This window comes from Syngnathoides biaculeatus, chromosome 19 (genome assembly GCF_019802595.1).
Source record: "Syngnathoides biaculeatus isolate LvHL_M chromosome 19, ASM1980259v1, whole genome shotgun sequence".
In the NCBI taxonomy this organism is placed as follows: Eukaryota; Metazoa; Chordata; class Actinopteri; order Syngnathiformes; family Syngnathidae; genus Syngnathoides; species Syngnathoides biaculeatus.
Genome location: NC_084658.1, coordinates 13099616 through 13114710, shown reverse-complemented (window position 1 = coordinate 13114710; position 15095 = coordinate 13099616). Strand labels below are relative to the sequence as shown.

At 45.2% G+C, this 15095-nt stretch overlaps 1 protein-coding gene across 11 annotated transcripts in view; it reads right to left on the bottom strand.

Annotated features, from left to right (window-relative positions):
* The window catches only part of si:ch211-285f17.1 (sickle tail protein homolog), an 85925-nt gene that overhangs the window by 6308 nt on the left and 64522 nt on the right, over positions 1 to 15095 (bottom strand). For 9 of the 11 annotated variants that reach the window (XM_061805444.1, XM_061805440.1, XM_061805437.1 and 6 more), the window contains 14 exons: positions 14260 to 14353; positions 10005 to 10732; positions 8457 to 8561; positions 8033 to 8082; positions 6284 to 6447; positions 5742 to 5917; positions 5072 to 5202; positions 4435 to 4582; positions 3211 to 3682; positions 2547 to 2724; positions 2174 to 2451; positions 1436 to 1582; positions 1122 to 1223; positions 74 to 154 (listed from right to left, as the gene is read on the bottom strand). In XM_061805444.1, coding sequence (XP_061661428.1) covers positions 74 to 154; positions 1122 to 1223; positions 1436 to 1582; positions 2174 to 2451; positions 2547 to 2724; positions 3211 to 3682; positions 4435 to 4582; positions 5072 to 5202; positions 5742 to 5917; positions 6284 to 6447; positions 8033 to 8082; positions 8457 to 8561; positions 10005 to 10732; positions 14260 to 14353 — 2854 coding nt within the window. The remainder of the gene's footprint in view (positions 1 to 73; positions 155 to 1121; positions 1224 to 1435; positions 1583 to 2173; positions 2452 to 2546; positions 2725 to 3210; positions 3683 to 4434; positions 4583 to 5071; positions 5203 to 5741; positions 5918 to 6283; positions 6448 to 8032; positions 8083 to 8456; positions 8562 to 10004; positions 10733 to 14259; positions 14354 to 15095) is intronic. The other 2 variants (XM_061805438.1, XM_061805439.1) reach the window with 2 other exon arrangements.

Genomic DNA, 15095 nt, shown 5'->3' with positions numbered 1-15095 from the left:
TGGAATTTGGTAATAACTAAAAAAACACAATGATAATTTGAAATAGTACAGCCCAAAGTGACAGAGTACGTACCCCTTGGCTTTGCCGGACAGTACTGTTTCCGTTTTCGTCGGTGTCAGGATCTTTTTCTTCCCGATTGGTCTCTGAACTCTGCTATGACAGTTTAGGGAAATTATATCTCTGCGTAAAACCGTGTGTTAATTCTGCGGATTGACAAAACTAATTTCCTTCTGTTGCTCCGAGAATGACTTTCAGGCTTTCTACTCAGACGAATCTCAGGATAAACCATCCATCCATCCATTTTCTATCGTGGTCATTTCCATTATTAATCGCTGGTATGCTGGATGAAAGGGGGTGTACACCCAAAACTGGCTCCCACTCAATCGTAGGGCACATACAGACAACCATTCAAACCCACATCCACACCTATGGACAATTTAGAGTGTTCAATGAAGCTAATAGCCCTATTTTTTTTTTAGAATGTGGGAGAAAATCTGACGCAAGCACAGAGACTACATCCAAACCTGAAATGTGAGGCGGGATCTGCTATCCACTTGTCTTTTGAACTTATCTCGGCCTACTTTTCAGCAGTTCCATTTTTAGTACATTGTGCGTTAATTGCTGCAAACACTTGATCATAGTGGCTGCTCAAAGAGAAACATAATTGGTGCGAGGAAGTTGGAGTCGCGAAGCCAAGGAAAGTTAAGCAGAAATGGAAAAAGTGGAGAGTAGCATGCACACTGAGCCACGTGGCCCTACATTGAACCAAGTCTGCACTTCTAGGTTTGTGTCTATGACTCATTTTGGTGCTGATAAAAGGTGATTACATTTTTTAAAAAACACACACATGCCTGTTGTAGAACGTAGTGCAATTGTTTTTATTTAAACTGATTAAAGCAAGGTTGGAAAACATTGTCGATGTTGTCTTCCAGAGGCTTCTTTTCATGCAGACTTAATCCTGAGCATGTTTTCAAGCGGCAGAGTCCAAAGAAGGTCGAACGAGGAGGAGGAGGAGGAGGAGGCAGCGAGAGGAGACTGGTAGGTTAAAAGTGTCAGTCAGGCCCAAGCGAGCGTTAGGGAGACGCAGGCAGCGAGCTGGCGACGACGCACGGTTCTTTACCTTCTTGTCCGACCTCAGCTCCCTTATTTGCGCTTCCATGTGAGTGGCGGGCTCCACCGTGTTTGGCGGCCCTAATTCCTGAACTGTGCACTTCTGGAAAACCTGATGCGGGAAAGGTTGCAGGGACAAGCAATTTGAGGAAAATTCGGATTTAGGGATCAGCTGCCAGCGCCCGCTGCATGTCCACCAGTGAGGTGGGGAAGGAAGGCAACCCAGTCCCACCGGTGCGGAAACCAGCCACCCAATTCAAATCACCCAAGAAAGGAGAGAAATGTGTTTGTGCGTGTGCGCGTGTGTGTGTGTGTGCACCCCACCTGGAGTTCTGCCATGATCCTGTCACCTTCATCCTCCTCCTCCCTGGCAATGACAGGAGGAGGGGTGGCGGGCTTCTTAGGTTCCGGCGGGGCACTTTTGTTGGGCTTGATTTGGGCAGCGGGAAGTGGTCCTTCATTGTCACCCTCCTGGAAAAAACAAAATAAAATCCTTCCCATCTAAGTAGACTATACAGGTATTTCTACTTGAGTATTTTTCTGGCAACTTTTTACTTTTACGTCCGAGCTTTGATAAGATATCTAATCTTTCAACTTCTTTCATCTCTTTCTTCTTCTTCGTTTTTAAACCTTTAAAAGTCAAACACTGTTGAGCTCTTGATTTATGTTGAAAAAATATGACAGCTGCGACATCGATGAATGTGAACGGGGGAACATTAAAAAAAAGACAGTAAACAGATGCATTTAATTTAAGAGAACTGCTTGATATTTTCAGCTCAAGGAGTGATTTAGCATTATTTGTCAGCCCTTTGCTTAAAAACGGCAACAACATGTGACGTACAGTGTTTTTTTCTCTTCCCCCATTCTTGTCAGTACAAGCATTATGAAAATGATTAAAAGGGGGAAACTATTTTGTGTAGTATGCAACTAATCTCTCGCATGACGTCAGGATTTTGGCCTTTTATTGTTCGTTCTCCTCAAAAAAAAAAAAAAAAAAAAAAAAAAAAAATCGGAATTTACCCCCCCCCCAATGATAACAAGGCATATCTTTCCCACACTGACCTGAGAGTCCTTCCTGTTGGTGTAGACCACCTCTCCCGACCGTGTGGTGGTCATACCCGAGCCGGAGTTGGAGAAGGTCTTCCTCGGAGGCGGCGGCGGTGGGGACTTGGTGGCCTTTTCGGATCCCGGCTTGTTCAGAGTGTCCGGGGATGCGGGCTTTGTGGCGGTCTTGGTGGTTCTTTCCGTCACTGGTTTGGCAGATTTATCCGTGACTGGCTTCAGGAGCTTCTCCGGAACCCTCATGGTCGGTTTTTCTGACTGAGGCTCAGGCTGAGGCTCTAAGATGGGACGGAAAGGTGTTAATTGAGGTCATCCAGTTCCGATGTCTTACCATGAAAACTATATCCAGTAGTGTATTAATATTTGTGAAGACCTGTTGGGGACTCCAAAAGGATTCTGGCAGCAGGGGCTAACATTGGGTTACTTTCCACATCAGGACTCGGGAGGCCCTTTGTCATGTTGGCCTCAGCCTCCTGAAGGATTTTCTCAAACTCTCTTTCATCATACTGACCCATGTTCTGCCGCCTCTCCTCCCACTCCTTCTCTGCAGCCTATTGCCATAAAAAAAAGGAATTAAAATAAAGTTGAAAGTAGTCTAAGAATTACCTCAGCCAAGGCCAAACATTACTCATAAGGTGTGGAATTTTGTACTCATTGGAATTCATTTAAAAAGATAATTCTGATGAACAGAGCAATGTAAATAATCAAATTTATCTACTTTTTTTTAGATACTCCTTATTTAAAAATAATACCTTTGTATTATTTTATTAACAAAATAAAATGAAAAAAAACCACTTTTCTTTGTAATAAATGTTATTAGACATTAATTAAATTACATTGGGAAAAATAAAATTTGATGAAGATAAAAACTAAATACAGTAAAATGAGGACAAAAGCTCTACGATTGGTATGCATGGTATTCAAACAAAAGTTGTCCCGTTGATTTATTAAATCATATTATATTGGTTTAAAAAAAATAAAAATAAAGAGAAAACACTAAATTAAAAGCACATTAAAAGTAAAATAAATATACGTACCTCTATGGACATTGCTCTGTTCTTGCATTTGTCCTTACTATGCTGCAGCTCCTCAATGACCAAATCCTGGCAGGCAGTTCCGTTGCCGTGGGTGACGGGGCTGGCACGTGCCTTCTTATGGCGAGCCGGACTGGGCGGGTCGGCGGGCGTCGCCTTAGGGGACACCCGGCCTTGATCTGAGAGAGTGGCTGCGCTGAAGTGAGTGGGGCTGGGTGTGAGAGGCGGGCTGGGTTGAGCGGCGGACAAGTTGGCGGACTGCTGGGACTGCAGCACGGGAACCGGGGAGCTCTGGACGTGATGGATCACCACCGGAGAGGAGGGCTTCACATCGGATTTCACAGTGGAGCTCTGGGACTCTGGTGGGGCCGCTGCGGGGACCTGTGCCGGCGGGGTTTCTGCCAGAGGCGGGATGTTGTCCAGTGGGATGTGAGCAGAAGGATCGGCCGCTCTCTGAGACCCCTCACTTGCAGATCTGCAATGATGAGCGTAGCTGATAAAGACCGACGGTAAACCTCTGTCAAAATCGTTTAATGGAACATATCACGGTGCCTGGAAATACGACGCAATATAGAAAACAGCAGTCTATAGTATTGTATTTCATAAACACATACAGCAATTACTCAACAGAATAAAATGCAAAGAATTAAATAGTTTGTGCATCATTTTTTTTTCTGGTGTGCAGGTCATGATACCCTGGGGCAGGAAAACTATAACATACACGTTACAAAGAAACCGTCTCAGATCCTCAGTAAGCTGCAGTAAAATGTATCATTTTTTTGCAGAGAATAAAGAAATTATGCCTTTAAGTATTATTTGTTCCGTCTACATTCTGAATGTGAAGAATCAAATAGTTTTCCCCACATTATTTAATTCAAAGGACATTGTGCTGATCCTGGTGTGTGTGAGAGGCTCCAGCTCACAACTGACTGATATGAGCACAAATCCATCACGTAGATAAATTAGAGTGCAGATCCGTCCATGTGGCGCGTAACAGAGGGCACCTCACCTAACGTTCTATCCATTATAAAGATGGAAATGTTGTGCTTCCGTGTTTCCCCAAATGAATTCAGTTCCCGCTTGAGTGGAGGTGATGGAGACAACTCGAGTTTGTCAACACACACCCCTGTGGCCTTGTCTGGTTTTACAGCTTCGACACTTTGTTCTCCAGTTCTCGCTTTCACGTCGCGGGAACTCCTCGCCTGATACTCATTCTATGCCTCTCACCTTCTCAGACTGCTCAGCGTGTCGGTCAAGCTCTTGACCCTTTTCAGCATGCTGTCCAGTTTGTGAGGCTCCTCCTTGAGGAACTTGACAGCTTCCACCTCCACGCGCAGCACGGCACGCATTCTGGTCTGCAGGGCTGGAAACTCTCCTGGGAAAAAAAAAACATAAAATGGTATTTAATATTGATTTATGCCACCGTAAGACACGGTTTACATGCTGTTGTTTTGGCTAGGAAAAGGCTTGGGCGGGCATTTAGCTTAATGGTATCGTATTAATTTTGTAACGTTTATCTGTTTTTTTGTTTTAAGCAACAGACATTTGAAGACAAATGGTGGGGGAACACATGTAGGGAGAGACAATATGACAACACAGGCATATATTTTTGCAAAACAATGACTATTACTGCAGCTAACAGGCAATTTTGAAACTCTTTGTGCGTCTCCCTATCTGTATTATACAGCACCCAAATGGCCAGCGTGCGTATACCAGAAGGAGCGGCATAATGTCCATTGAATTGATACACAAAATGTGGCAAAAAGTGTTGAATTGTTTACATTCTACTTCATTGTTATTCCTTGTTAGACTGTAATATCTTGTACAAAGAGAAGGAGGTATAGTATATTTGACATGGTCTTACCTTTAAGCCCCGCCAGGGACTCCCCCACCTTCCTCAGAGTCACCGCCCCCTCTTCCACATCCCTGAGGGTAACCGCTCGCCGAGTTCCCGACGTGCCCTTCTGCAGAGCGCCCACATACTGCTCCAGATCCCTACAAAAATAAACCAAAAGACCCAAAACACGGGTTGTCAGGAAATGGAGGTGGCCAAATGCTCGCATTGAGACATCATCGAGTATGTTTACAAACGGAGACGATTCGCGTTCCGCTCTCCGGACCGCTTCAACCTGTTTTGGGCGATGAGCTCACCTTCAGAAAAACACAAATGTTTACAAGCTGATGGCCAAATTGTGCAAACAGACATGAACTCCTTTGCAAGCTCTTGAGAGAACGGGTTCCTTCCTCCAAAGGGAAAAAAAATCTAGTGGTGATAACATTGTGTGCCAGGCAGGACTGCATGCATGAATAGGAAACGGTGTTTTCCACCTTTCACACAAATCACTCTAAGAGGTAACCATGCTGCAGATTTCCTGCACAAACGTGTCTCGTAACGGGGGCGGGTGGCTTGACGTGACATAATTCAAGCCTTGGATAGATTTGCTGCACATGTTGACAACATGGCTGTGTGTGTGTGAAAAATAAACTTTGCACATGAGTTGGTTTCAAGAAACGTTGCAGCTGGGCTCCTTTACCCAAGTTGTGTCAGCACACGCTCCTCCAGGCCCAAGTACTTTTGCCGGTCTTCCTCCACCAGAACCCTCTGCTTCTGGACGGGGTCCTCCAGGCGGCGCAACGCCTCCGCCAGCTTGGCGCCGATCTCCTGCTCAGCCCGCTTCAGCTGCACTCGTAGGATCTCCTGGTTCTGGAGCTGCAAGGGAAAATATTTGGGCGTAAAGTAGAGGTCAGCGCGGTATTTTGGTTTGAAAAGGGCAAATCGCGGGTCATATTAAATGTTTTCTGTACTCTTCAAAGGCCAATTACTCCTATAGATATTCGGACCAATTGCCCCCAAATTTGACAATTTGAGGATCTTCCCATAACATTTTGAGGCTCTTTCATTCTGGCAATTTCCTTAGTTCCTTCAAAAACTACGTACTCCTACAGATTTGAACCAAACACAATTACATTTGAACCACTTACACCACTAAGCTCCTCATAATTCCTCATAACGCCAAAAGTTAAGAGGTTGCGATGAAGTCATGTTGTGTTCTGAACGGACCCGATGGCTCTTTACCTGCAGCTGCCTCATCTGGTGCAGTTGCATCCTGAGGTCGGACACGTTCTTTCTGAACTGCAGCAGGTTGGCTTTGAGAGGAATCTGGCCCTGCCTGTCTTGCGGCGGCGCAGAGGCGGCGGCGGCGGAAGCGTTGCATTTTGGCGGCAAAATCGGTGAGCCACCTGAACCGTGAAGATTCACCAAATTAAAAAAAGAATTGACTAAAGTGCTTTGTGCTGGAGAAAATGTGCTACAGTGTGTGAGAACATTAGTAAGACTCTTGGAAAAACAAAAAGACAACAGGTATCGATCCCTGAAATTGAACAGGAAGTGGGCTTTTTTGCTTTCAAGAGCTCCTTTTTTAGATTAGAGAAGGTCAAATTTAATTTTACCTGTAAAGTTTATCGTGCATTTTAGGTCCATCTGAAATTTCACCCAAAAGCGAAACATCCAACGTGATACATCCCTAACCTTTTGTGAATAAGCGTGTAGTTGCTCTACCAATGTGAAAATTAATGAAGCAAATACAACATCAAGCCGATACTGCAATCTCAACACAAATAACACAGCGACCTGTGTTCGGTACACAAAATGACTACCAGGCAAAATATGCTCCAACAATAAGGCATTGATTTCTTTTTTTTTTTCCTTTTTTTTTTTTAAGCAACTCTAATGAGCGCCATAAAACAATGTTATCTCCCTGCCCAGGGGCACCGCAAGTTGTTCAGGAAGTGTTGCCAGTGCACATTCATAAAATCACGCGCCCTCTCCGGGAGAGTAAATTTCTGTCCCCGCAGTGCTAAAAAACACTCAATGACACCTGCTTATCTCCCAAGTTGATTGACAGCCGCACCGACTTGTAGAGCAAGCTATCGTGCGCACAACCGCACTGAGAGTCAGCCAAAGTTCAGCTGGCGTTGATGCGAGTGAGGGGACTGCTATGCTGTCTCATCGGTGACAAGGAAAATTGCAGATTAACCAGGCCTTGACTTGAGTTTGGTTGTCAAATCACATAATCGTTGTTCCTTCAAAACACCACCCCTGCCCGCCACACACCCTGACAAAAGTACCATAAATTCTGGACTATAAGATGCACCTGATTATTGGCCTCTCCCAGTACATTTTTTAAGGAAAAAAATACATTTTGTACATGCATAAGCCGCACCTGTCTATAAGACGCATGCGTCCACATTGAAACACGAGATATTTACAAAGAGAGACTTTTGACATTGCTCCAGTTCATCCCGCTGCCATTTCCAGCGTCTCACCATCGATTCATTCATGCCAAATTCACGTGCAGCAGCTCTGTTTCCTTCTTTATTGGTCAGCTCGATTGCTTTTAACTTGAAAGCTGATTCGTATGCATTTCTTCTTGCATTTTCCACGGTGATGGTCCGTTCGTGCTAATTTAGTCATGTACAAAGCACAAAGTTAGATTCAACCTGCGTCTTCCCCGACACATATATTCCACCTGTCTCACTCTTACCTATTCTGCTCGAGCGCCCCTTGCGGCCGTTAGAAAAAAAATGCATAAATTAGCCGCATCATTGGATAAGCTGCAAGGTTGAAAGCGTGTGACAAACTTCGCGGCTTATAGTCCAGAAATTACGGTATTTAAAAGCAGGGTCTTTTCTTCCCCCTTATAGAGTTGGTGCCCCACCCCGTGTCCTCGTCACACCACAAGAAAACCCTCAAATGAAATCTATCTCTACCTCCCTCTTCTCAAAACTCAAACTCAGAAACTGCATAGAACTCCACTATACTCACTTGAACTGTGCGCGCTGTGGGCTGGCGACGACGTCTTCGAGTGTCTCTCGCTGTGGCCACAAAAAGACACTTGTCAGGGATTTTCGACAACGAAAACGATACATTTGCGAGCATTGCGGAGGGCTTTAGGTTACATGGTTAGTGAGGACGCAAACACAAACAAGGATGATGGGAATAGTCGGACAAACCGAGGTTAAAATGATGTTAATGACAATCATATTTGAGGACTACAATCGCAGGCAAACATCAATTCAAGGACTCCAAAGATGAAGACAGTAAGTCTGTTAGAAACAATTTAAAATGACAGCAAAAGGATTAAATCCCACGATAATTGGTCTTGTAGTTGCCTTTGTAGATGATTGACCCGACAGCCTACTCTTTGTGCCCAGAAGCCTATCTGCGTCCTCTACAGTGGTGGGCTTACCTGAGAGGCTCCTTGGCGCCACTAGTGTCTGGCCCCTTTAAAAGTGCATGCTGAACAAGGCCAGTCAAGCTGGCAATCTGTTGCTCCATTGCCTTCATTCGCTCTCTGCAGAAAACATCAGAAAATTCTACTTTCAGCGCTAGAGGCCTGGTCACGCTGGCGGGAATATTACTGCGACTCCGGTCTGGAGCGAGATGGACTCGTGGGCTGAGTTCGAGACGAATGTTTAGCTAGAGAAAGACGGCAGTTTGTCATCCTTTGTCCAACGTCTAAGACCGAGAGCAAACATTGGATTCGACTGTTTATTTGGAAAGTTAAGGATACTTTCCCGTCCGAATTCCTCCAATCTTTTTTCCAGACTCTCTGGACATTTCTGTGTGTTTGGTCAGGAGTTTATACAGGTGGTCCTGCCTGATGTGTAGAACTGATTACGTATGTCAACCCCCACCCTTTGGCCTTGTTTTCTCTGCTTCTCCTAGGTAAGCACATTGTGCAAGTAACCCCCACTACCCCTCTGCCCCAGTCAGAGAAAGTGTTCTGACCTTAGTATGAAAACTTTGAGTAGGCTTTTCTTATTTCTATCCTGTAGGATTTGTCTTAATTAGCTGTGAGTTCTAGAATCCAGATTGAAATTTTTGAAATTTTTTGAAAAAACAACGGTCGGAAACGGAGAATTGCGCAAAACTAGTCATATATGTACCTGTCACCAAGTTTTAAGTCTTAACCTTCAAGTTTCAACCAAGTCCCAAGTTAGTGCAAGTTGTTGAGTACCGACTAAATTTCAATCAAGACACTTCAAGTCATTACTTGGGTCAAGTCATCAAGCAAGTCACAAAATCTTGTTCAGCCAACTTAGCCACTTTGTACGCAGTATCAGTATTTGTGTAAGTAAAATGTAGTCAATGATAATGACGAGCTCTTAATGGTCCCTGTATTGTCTATTGCTACTACTTAGTTAATATTTGAACAGCTGTCGGTGCCCTAAACTGTGACGTGTCTTTGTGACTTTTATAGCGACGGGTACAGTAGTGTTTGGTATTGTTTCAGTTCCAAAACTTCCATGTTGCTGATATAATGCCTGATTGCAAATGTAATCATCTTGGGCTCTCCCTCCATGAGTCTTCCTTCCTGAGGGGGCCTCTACCAAAAGAAAGGACTTTTAAACAAACAAACAACAACCAAAAAAGATGAGACTATCTTGGTAAATGGGCAAGACTTGTCAGGTGATGAAGTTCAAGTCAAGTTGTGTCTCAGAAACACCAAAGTCAAAATTAAGTTGAGTCTTCCATACATTTTCGCAAAGTCCCAAATCCTAAAATGAGAGATTTAGGTCTGACTAGAGTCAAGTCATGAGACTTGGGACCCGCCCACCCGATTTTTACCCGAAGTAATGCGCCAATCGCCTACATAAGTCTGGCGGCAACTCGCTCATCTCGTTTTTCAGAGAAGGGAGAAGACATGGCAGTTAGCTTGAAACTGGGATGCAGAGTTAGTTACTTCATGCTCTGACGCAATCTTTTCATTCCTATTCTCTCCATCCGGGTTTACCGTGTCTGAATATCGCTTGCGGCCGGGACGGGCCCTTGAGGGTGCCCCTGGAGGTCTGACGAGGCCATGTTGTTCCTGGGCTTGTTCCCCGTCACATCCTCTTTCCTAAAGGACTGGCGCACGGACGAGGTCCTCTCGATGGGAACCCCGCCGTGGATGTCGATGAGCCGCACGTCGGCCATCCGGTGAGGGGATGGCGGAGGCGTTTTGGAGCCCAGCGTGGGAAGTTGGCTGTTTCTTGACTTCTGCCTGTACAGGGAAGGGTGGTCGATTGAGTCGGTGGGACTGGGCCCGCTGTAAGAGCTGGTGGAGCGGATGGACGCCCGGTGGAAGTTGTGGTCTGGCCCGTCATGCCCAGGGTTGGGGTGCGGTCCGTGGGACGCCACCATGCCCATTCGTGCCTCCTGGAGAAGGTAAGGGTCGGCGTACAAACCCTCGTTCCCCCTCGTGAGACTGTGACCCTTCCCGCCCATGTCCTCGTCAGGCTTGACGTCCCGCCTCTCCAAGATGGCGCTCGGGCAGGGCGAGCTGGAGCGGGCCTGGGCGCTGGCGGTGGACAGGCGCTCCCTGGGCACGGTGCCGTTACCGGAGAGAGAGCCCTGCCGCGGGCCGAACGGGATCCGGGAAGGGGAGTGGGGAGACGGGGGGAGTGCCGCCTGCAACGGGGGGTGGTGCGCCGGCGGACCCATGGGAGCCTGCCTAAGAGGATTCACCATGTCGCCGTGCATCTGAAGAAGAAAGAGTGGAAACACATAATTTGAACAGGAAGGCAATCCCTCCACTTTCTATACCGCTTATCCTCATTAGGGCTGCAGGTGTGTGACGCCTGACCCGTCCGACTTTCGGGAAGACCCACATTACATCCTAGCGTGTTCGCCAGCCAATCGCAGGGCACATATAAATAGAAATTAAACCCCATGACTCTTTAAGCAACAGATACTTGCACAGAAAAGGTGGCACAACACATGTAGACAGATATAAAAATAAAATACTCACAGGCAAGAACAACTAATATTTAGTGAAGCCAACTGGCAGAATGTCCACTGAATTGAAGCAAAACTGTGGCAAATATTGTTTGATTCCTTACATGCCATTTTTAAAATGATGAAGTCACTATGTGTTTCTAAAGTTAAATCATGTTTTTCTTATTCTGAATTTTTTTTTTTTTTGGGGGGGGGGGGTGAAAGAATGTATCACATGAATGGAATTTCCATTTCCGTTCATTTAAGCGGTTAAAGATGACTTGAGATGCGAGTGTTTTGAATGAGGAATGCGGTCATGGAACTAATTAAAGTCAAGTCTAAAGACACCACTAACAGTTTTGTGTTGAGCTAAACAAGTCCAGATTTCACACAGAGTATATTTGCAAAAAGATTGCGATGAGATCACTATTATTTCGCTATACTTGTGTGTTGACGTTTTCGTTTGGTGGTGTGCCATGTGCTATTATAAAATATGCTCAATTTTCTTGCCTTTAATGACTAACACATGGTTCTCATTAAGAAAATTGAGGTACCGTATATGCATTTTTTTTTTTATTTTATGAAGGTGCACAAATTGGTGCTGATCCTCGCCTTGCTGGAGTCCTGAGTGCCACTCCGGCTTTGTACTGCATAAATCCGGTATTTCTGGAAACTGCCCTTGAAACAAAAACCTTCGGCCAGCCCATTTTTACACTGTTGCTTTTTTTTTTTTTTTTTTTTACAACAAAAGCGCAGCGGTCAGCACATTTTCCAGACACGCTGGCAAAGCTCCCGACCCGCCGGGTAAACGTCCCCTCGCGCCCACGGGCCCCCGGCGAAGCAATCGCACCGCAGCCCGAGAGGTTAATCTGCGACAAAAAAGATTTCAACCGTCAGCTAATCTGGGGACGCCGTCGTGAGGTGTGATAACCTGGAACGGAGAAATCACTCTAACCTCGTGCCCGGGCTGGTCAAGAAATAAAAATAAAAAAAGAAAGCGGGTCGGTAATGCGGAAAAATTGAGAGGACAAAAGTCCCTGTGATGGGAAAAACAACTGGCAGCTGCCTCATGTGAAAGACAAGTCAACATACTTCATTGACACCGGGAAGCCACAAGATGGCACACAAAAAACAGAAAATATGGAAGAGCAGGTGAGAAAAAAAAAATTGTAAACTTGGAACAGTGAATGGCGCAAAGGGTGATCAGCTGGTAAAGCGATGGCCTCACAGTTCTGAGGACCCAGGTTCAATTCTGGCCCCGCCTGTGTGGAGTTTGCGTGTTCTCCCCGTGCCTGCGTCCGGTTTCTTCCTCCCACATCCCAAAAACATGCAACATTAATCGGACGCTCTAAATTGCCCATAGGTGTGATTGTGAGTGCGACTGTTTGTCTCCGTGTGCCCTGCGATTGGCTGGCAACCAGTTCAGGGTGTACCCCGCCTCCTGCCCGTTGACAGCTGGGATAGGCTCCCGCACTCCCCGCGAACCTCGTGAGGATAAGCGGCAAAGCAAATGGATGGATGGATGGATGGAAGGAATAGTGAATATTGCCCTCTCTTATTATTGCAGGGTTTAACCCGATCGAGACAACCAGTTGCGATACGTTTGGTAATTTTACAATGAATAAAAAATGCCAATTAGCAAGTCACGACAAGTGAAAAATAAACCTGACTCGTACAGTATGCGCTTTGTCATGTTACAATTCAATTTTGATTGTCTGGGTTTTTTGTTTTTTTGTCAGCTGGCACGACACAAAACGCACCGCGCAGGCGAACACACCTGCGGTGGAAAAATGATTTCTCCCAGCACGAGACTTCAGGGACTGTTCGAGAAAAAGAAAAATCGTGTCACCATCGGCTGTGTGATGAAGGAGCGTCGCCGTGCAAAGCTTCACACTCTTGCCGACAAACAAACACGCGATTGTTTCACGCGACGTACGATGAGCGTGACTCACGGGAAGTCAACTCTGCATACAAAGTTCACTTGGGCTTCAGCTATCTTTAATTTCATTTTTATTGACGTTTTGCATTTGCGCCTCATCAGATTGCTAAAGCGGAGCGCACAATTCAGAGGGTGTGACGCCCGCAGCCTTTACATGTCACTATTGTAGTTCTACCAGTAGACACAGATGCAGTTCAACACAATATTACTTGTCTGCGTGCATGAAAAAAATCAATAATAATAAAAACCGCACCAAAGGAATTTCCGTCACGCGCCGATTCCACATATAGTAAAGAGCCGCGTTTGGCTAAGTCGCCGCGCAACACGCATAAATCTCTCGGCGCTTGGAGATCACAGAAAGGGGGTTGTCGAATAAGCGCACAAACATCAATTTTTGGCAAATGACAGGGCTCGCCGAGAACATTTGCTTTGAATTTAGACTCCTGCTTTTAAGCTCCTAAACATACAAGCGACTATCTCCAGCAGCCTAATGTGCTGCCCGTCATGATAACGTGTCATTAAAATAACGTCCCCTTTAAAACTGGACGCGCTGCGCCCAAATTTGACCTTTTAAATGATGCAATAGATTGACAAAAACGCATACTACACGTCTCGTCCCCGCGCGACCTTTGTATCTGTGTCAAGCACAGCTGGGTTAAACAGTGACAAAGCTAATCGTGGCACCAATCTTTGCGTGGACGAGGATAAGACATTTTTGTTGACAAGACTCCCTGCCTTGCTTTTACGTAAACATTACGGTCTATTGTCATTTTCTGCTCACAATTTTAAAACCGTTTCCATGGTTTTTAATAAAAGGAGGCTAAGATACACAACGGTTAAGAATTAGACGACACTGTAATTTTGCTGGCTATTACTCTACGTTCTCAAAACCATTGAATATAATTTCAAACACACCATAAAACACGTCATGTCATTATCTGAGCCGCTTATCCTCACAAGGGTCGCGGAAAAGATGGAGCCTATCCCAGCTAGCTTCGGGTGGAAAGCGGACTACACCCTGAACTGAAAAAATACCTTGCAGATTATTTGATTTTGAAGAAAAAAAAGCACCACAAATGCACATGTACTTACAGCGAGGACTCCATTTCCTCCAACAACCCAGGCTAAACTTGTCTTCCCCTTGTCTTACAATCGAGGGGAAAAAAAAAACACTTCCTTGACACTAAGTACCTGTACTAATCTACTATTTATTCAAGGCTATCTTGTGGTATCTTAACATGTGAGAGAAAGAGCAGGAAAAAAAAACAAGAAAAATGTCTGTTATGATTATAAATATTACTTATGTAAGGATATTTCCCACAGAAGAATATAGCTGAATCTGCTACGTACTGACCCTGGCGTCGCCATTGGCTGGCCGGGACCCGTGGCTGAAGGCCTGCGCCGGGTCCTTGTGGTAGACTTTCAGGCAGGAGTGGTCCGTGATATTCCTGTAGGGGGAAGAGGCGAGCGGCGGTAAGAAGCCAGCCCAGCTATCGCCGTCGGAATACGGCCGACGCGCCGCGGGCCCGCGTCTCCTCCTGAGCAGCCCGGCCAGCGGCACGTATCCCGACACGGGCGCCGAGAATCTGGCCTTGGGTTCCATGTCGCTTTAAAAACCGACCGAGCCCTCCTCTCGCTATGAGGACCGGGACGCTTGTGCCAACCCTCAGCAAGCACAAAACCAATTTTACTGCCTCGATAAAAAAAAGAGTTGGGCGCAAAGTACACATCGGAACGGAGGTGGGACTGCTTATCATTTCGAGAGCTTGATAACAGAACGGTATGCTCACATTTAGTAGACCAAGTGCACACTCAGTTCTGTCATCAGGCCCATCGAGCAATTATGTTATCAAGAGATCTGTAATATTTACTACCTAATTTTAAAAAATTATTCTAGCTAATTTCTTTATTCAAAATAATTGTGATTTATTTTAATGGAATAAATTCCTTGAGAAGGCAAATTTAATTTCATTGAATTATTCAATTAAAATATATTAATATTCTCAAGGAATTTATTACATTATAATAATTTAATTTAATCATCATCCCCAAAAAAAAGTTTCACTCTTCGTATAATTCAGAAAATATGCAAGTTGTGATTCCTGAATTGAAATCCTAAACGTGTCTCCCCCATTATTGTGATTTGAGATGCACCTGTATATAATTTTCAATCACAGTATGTTATATTTT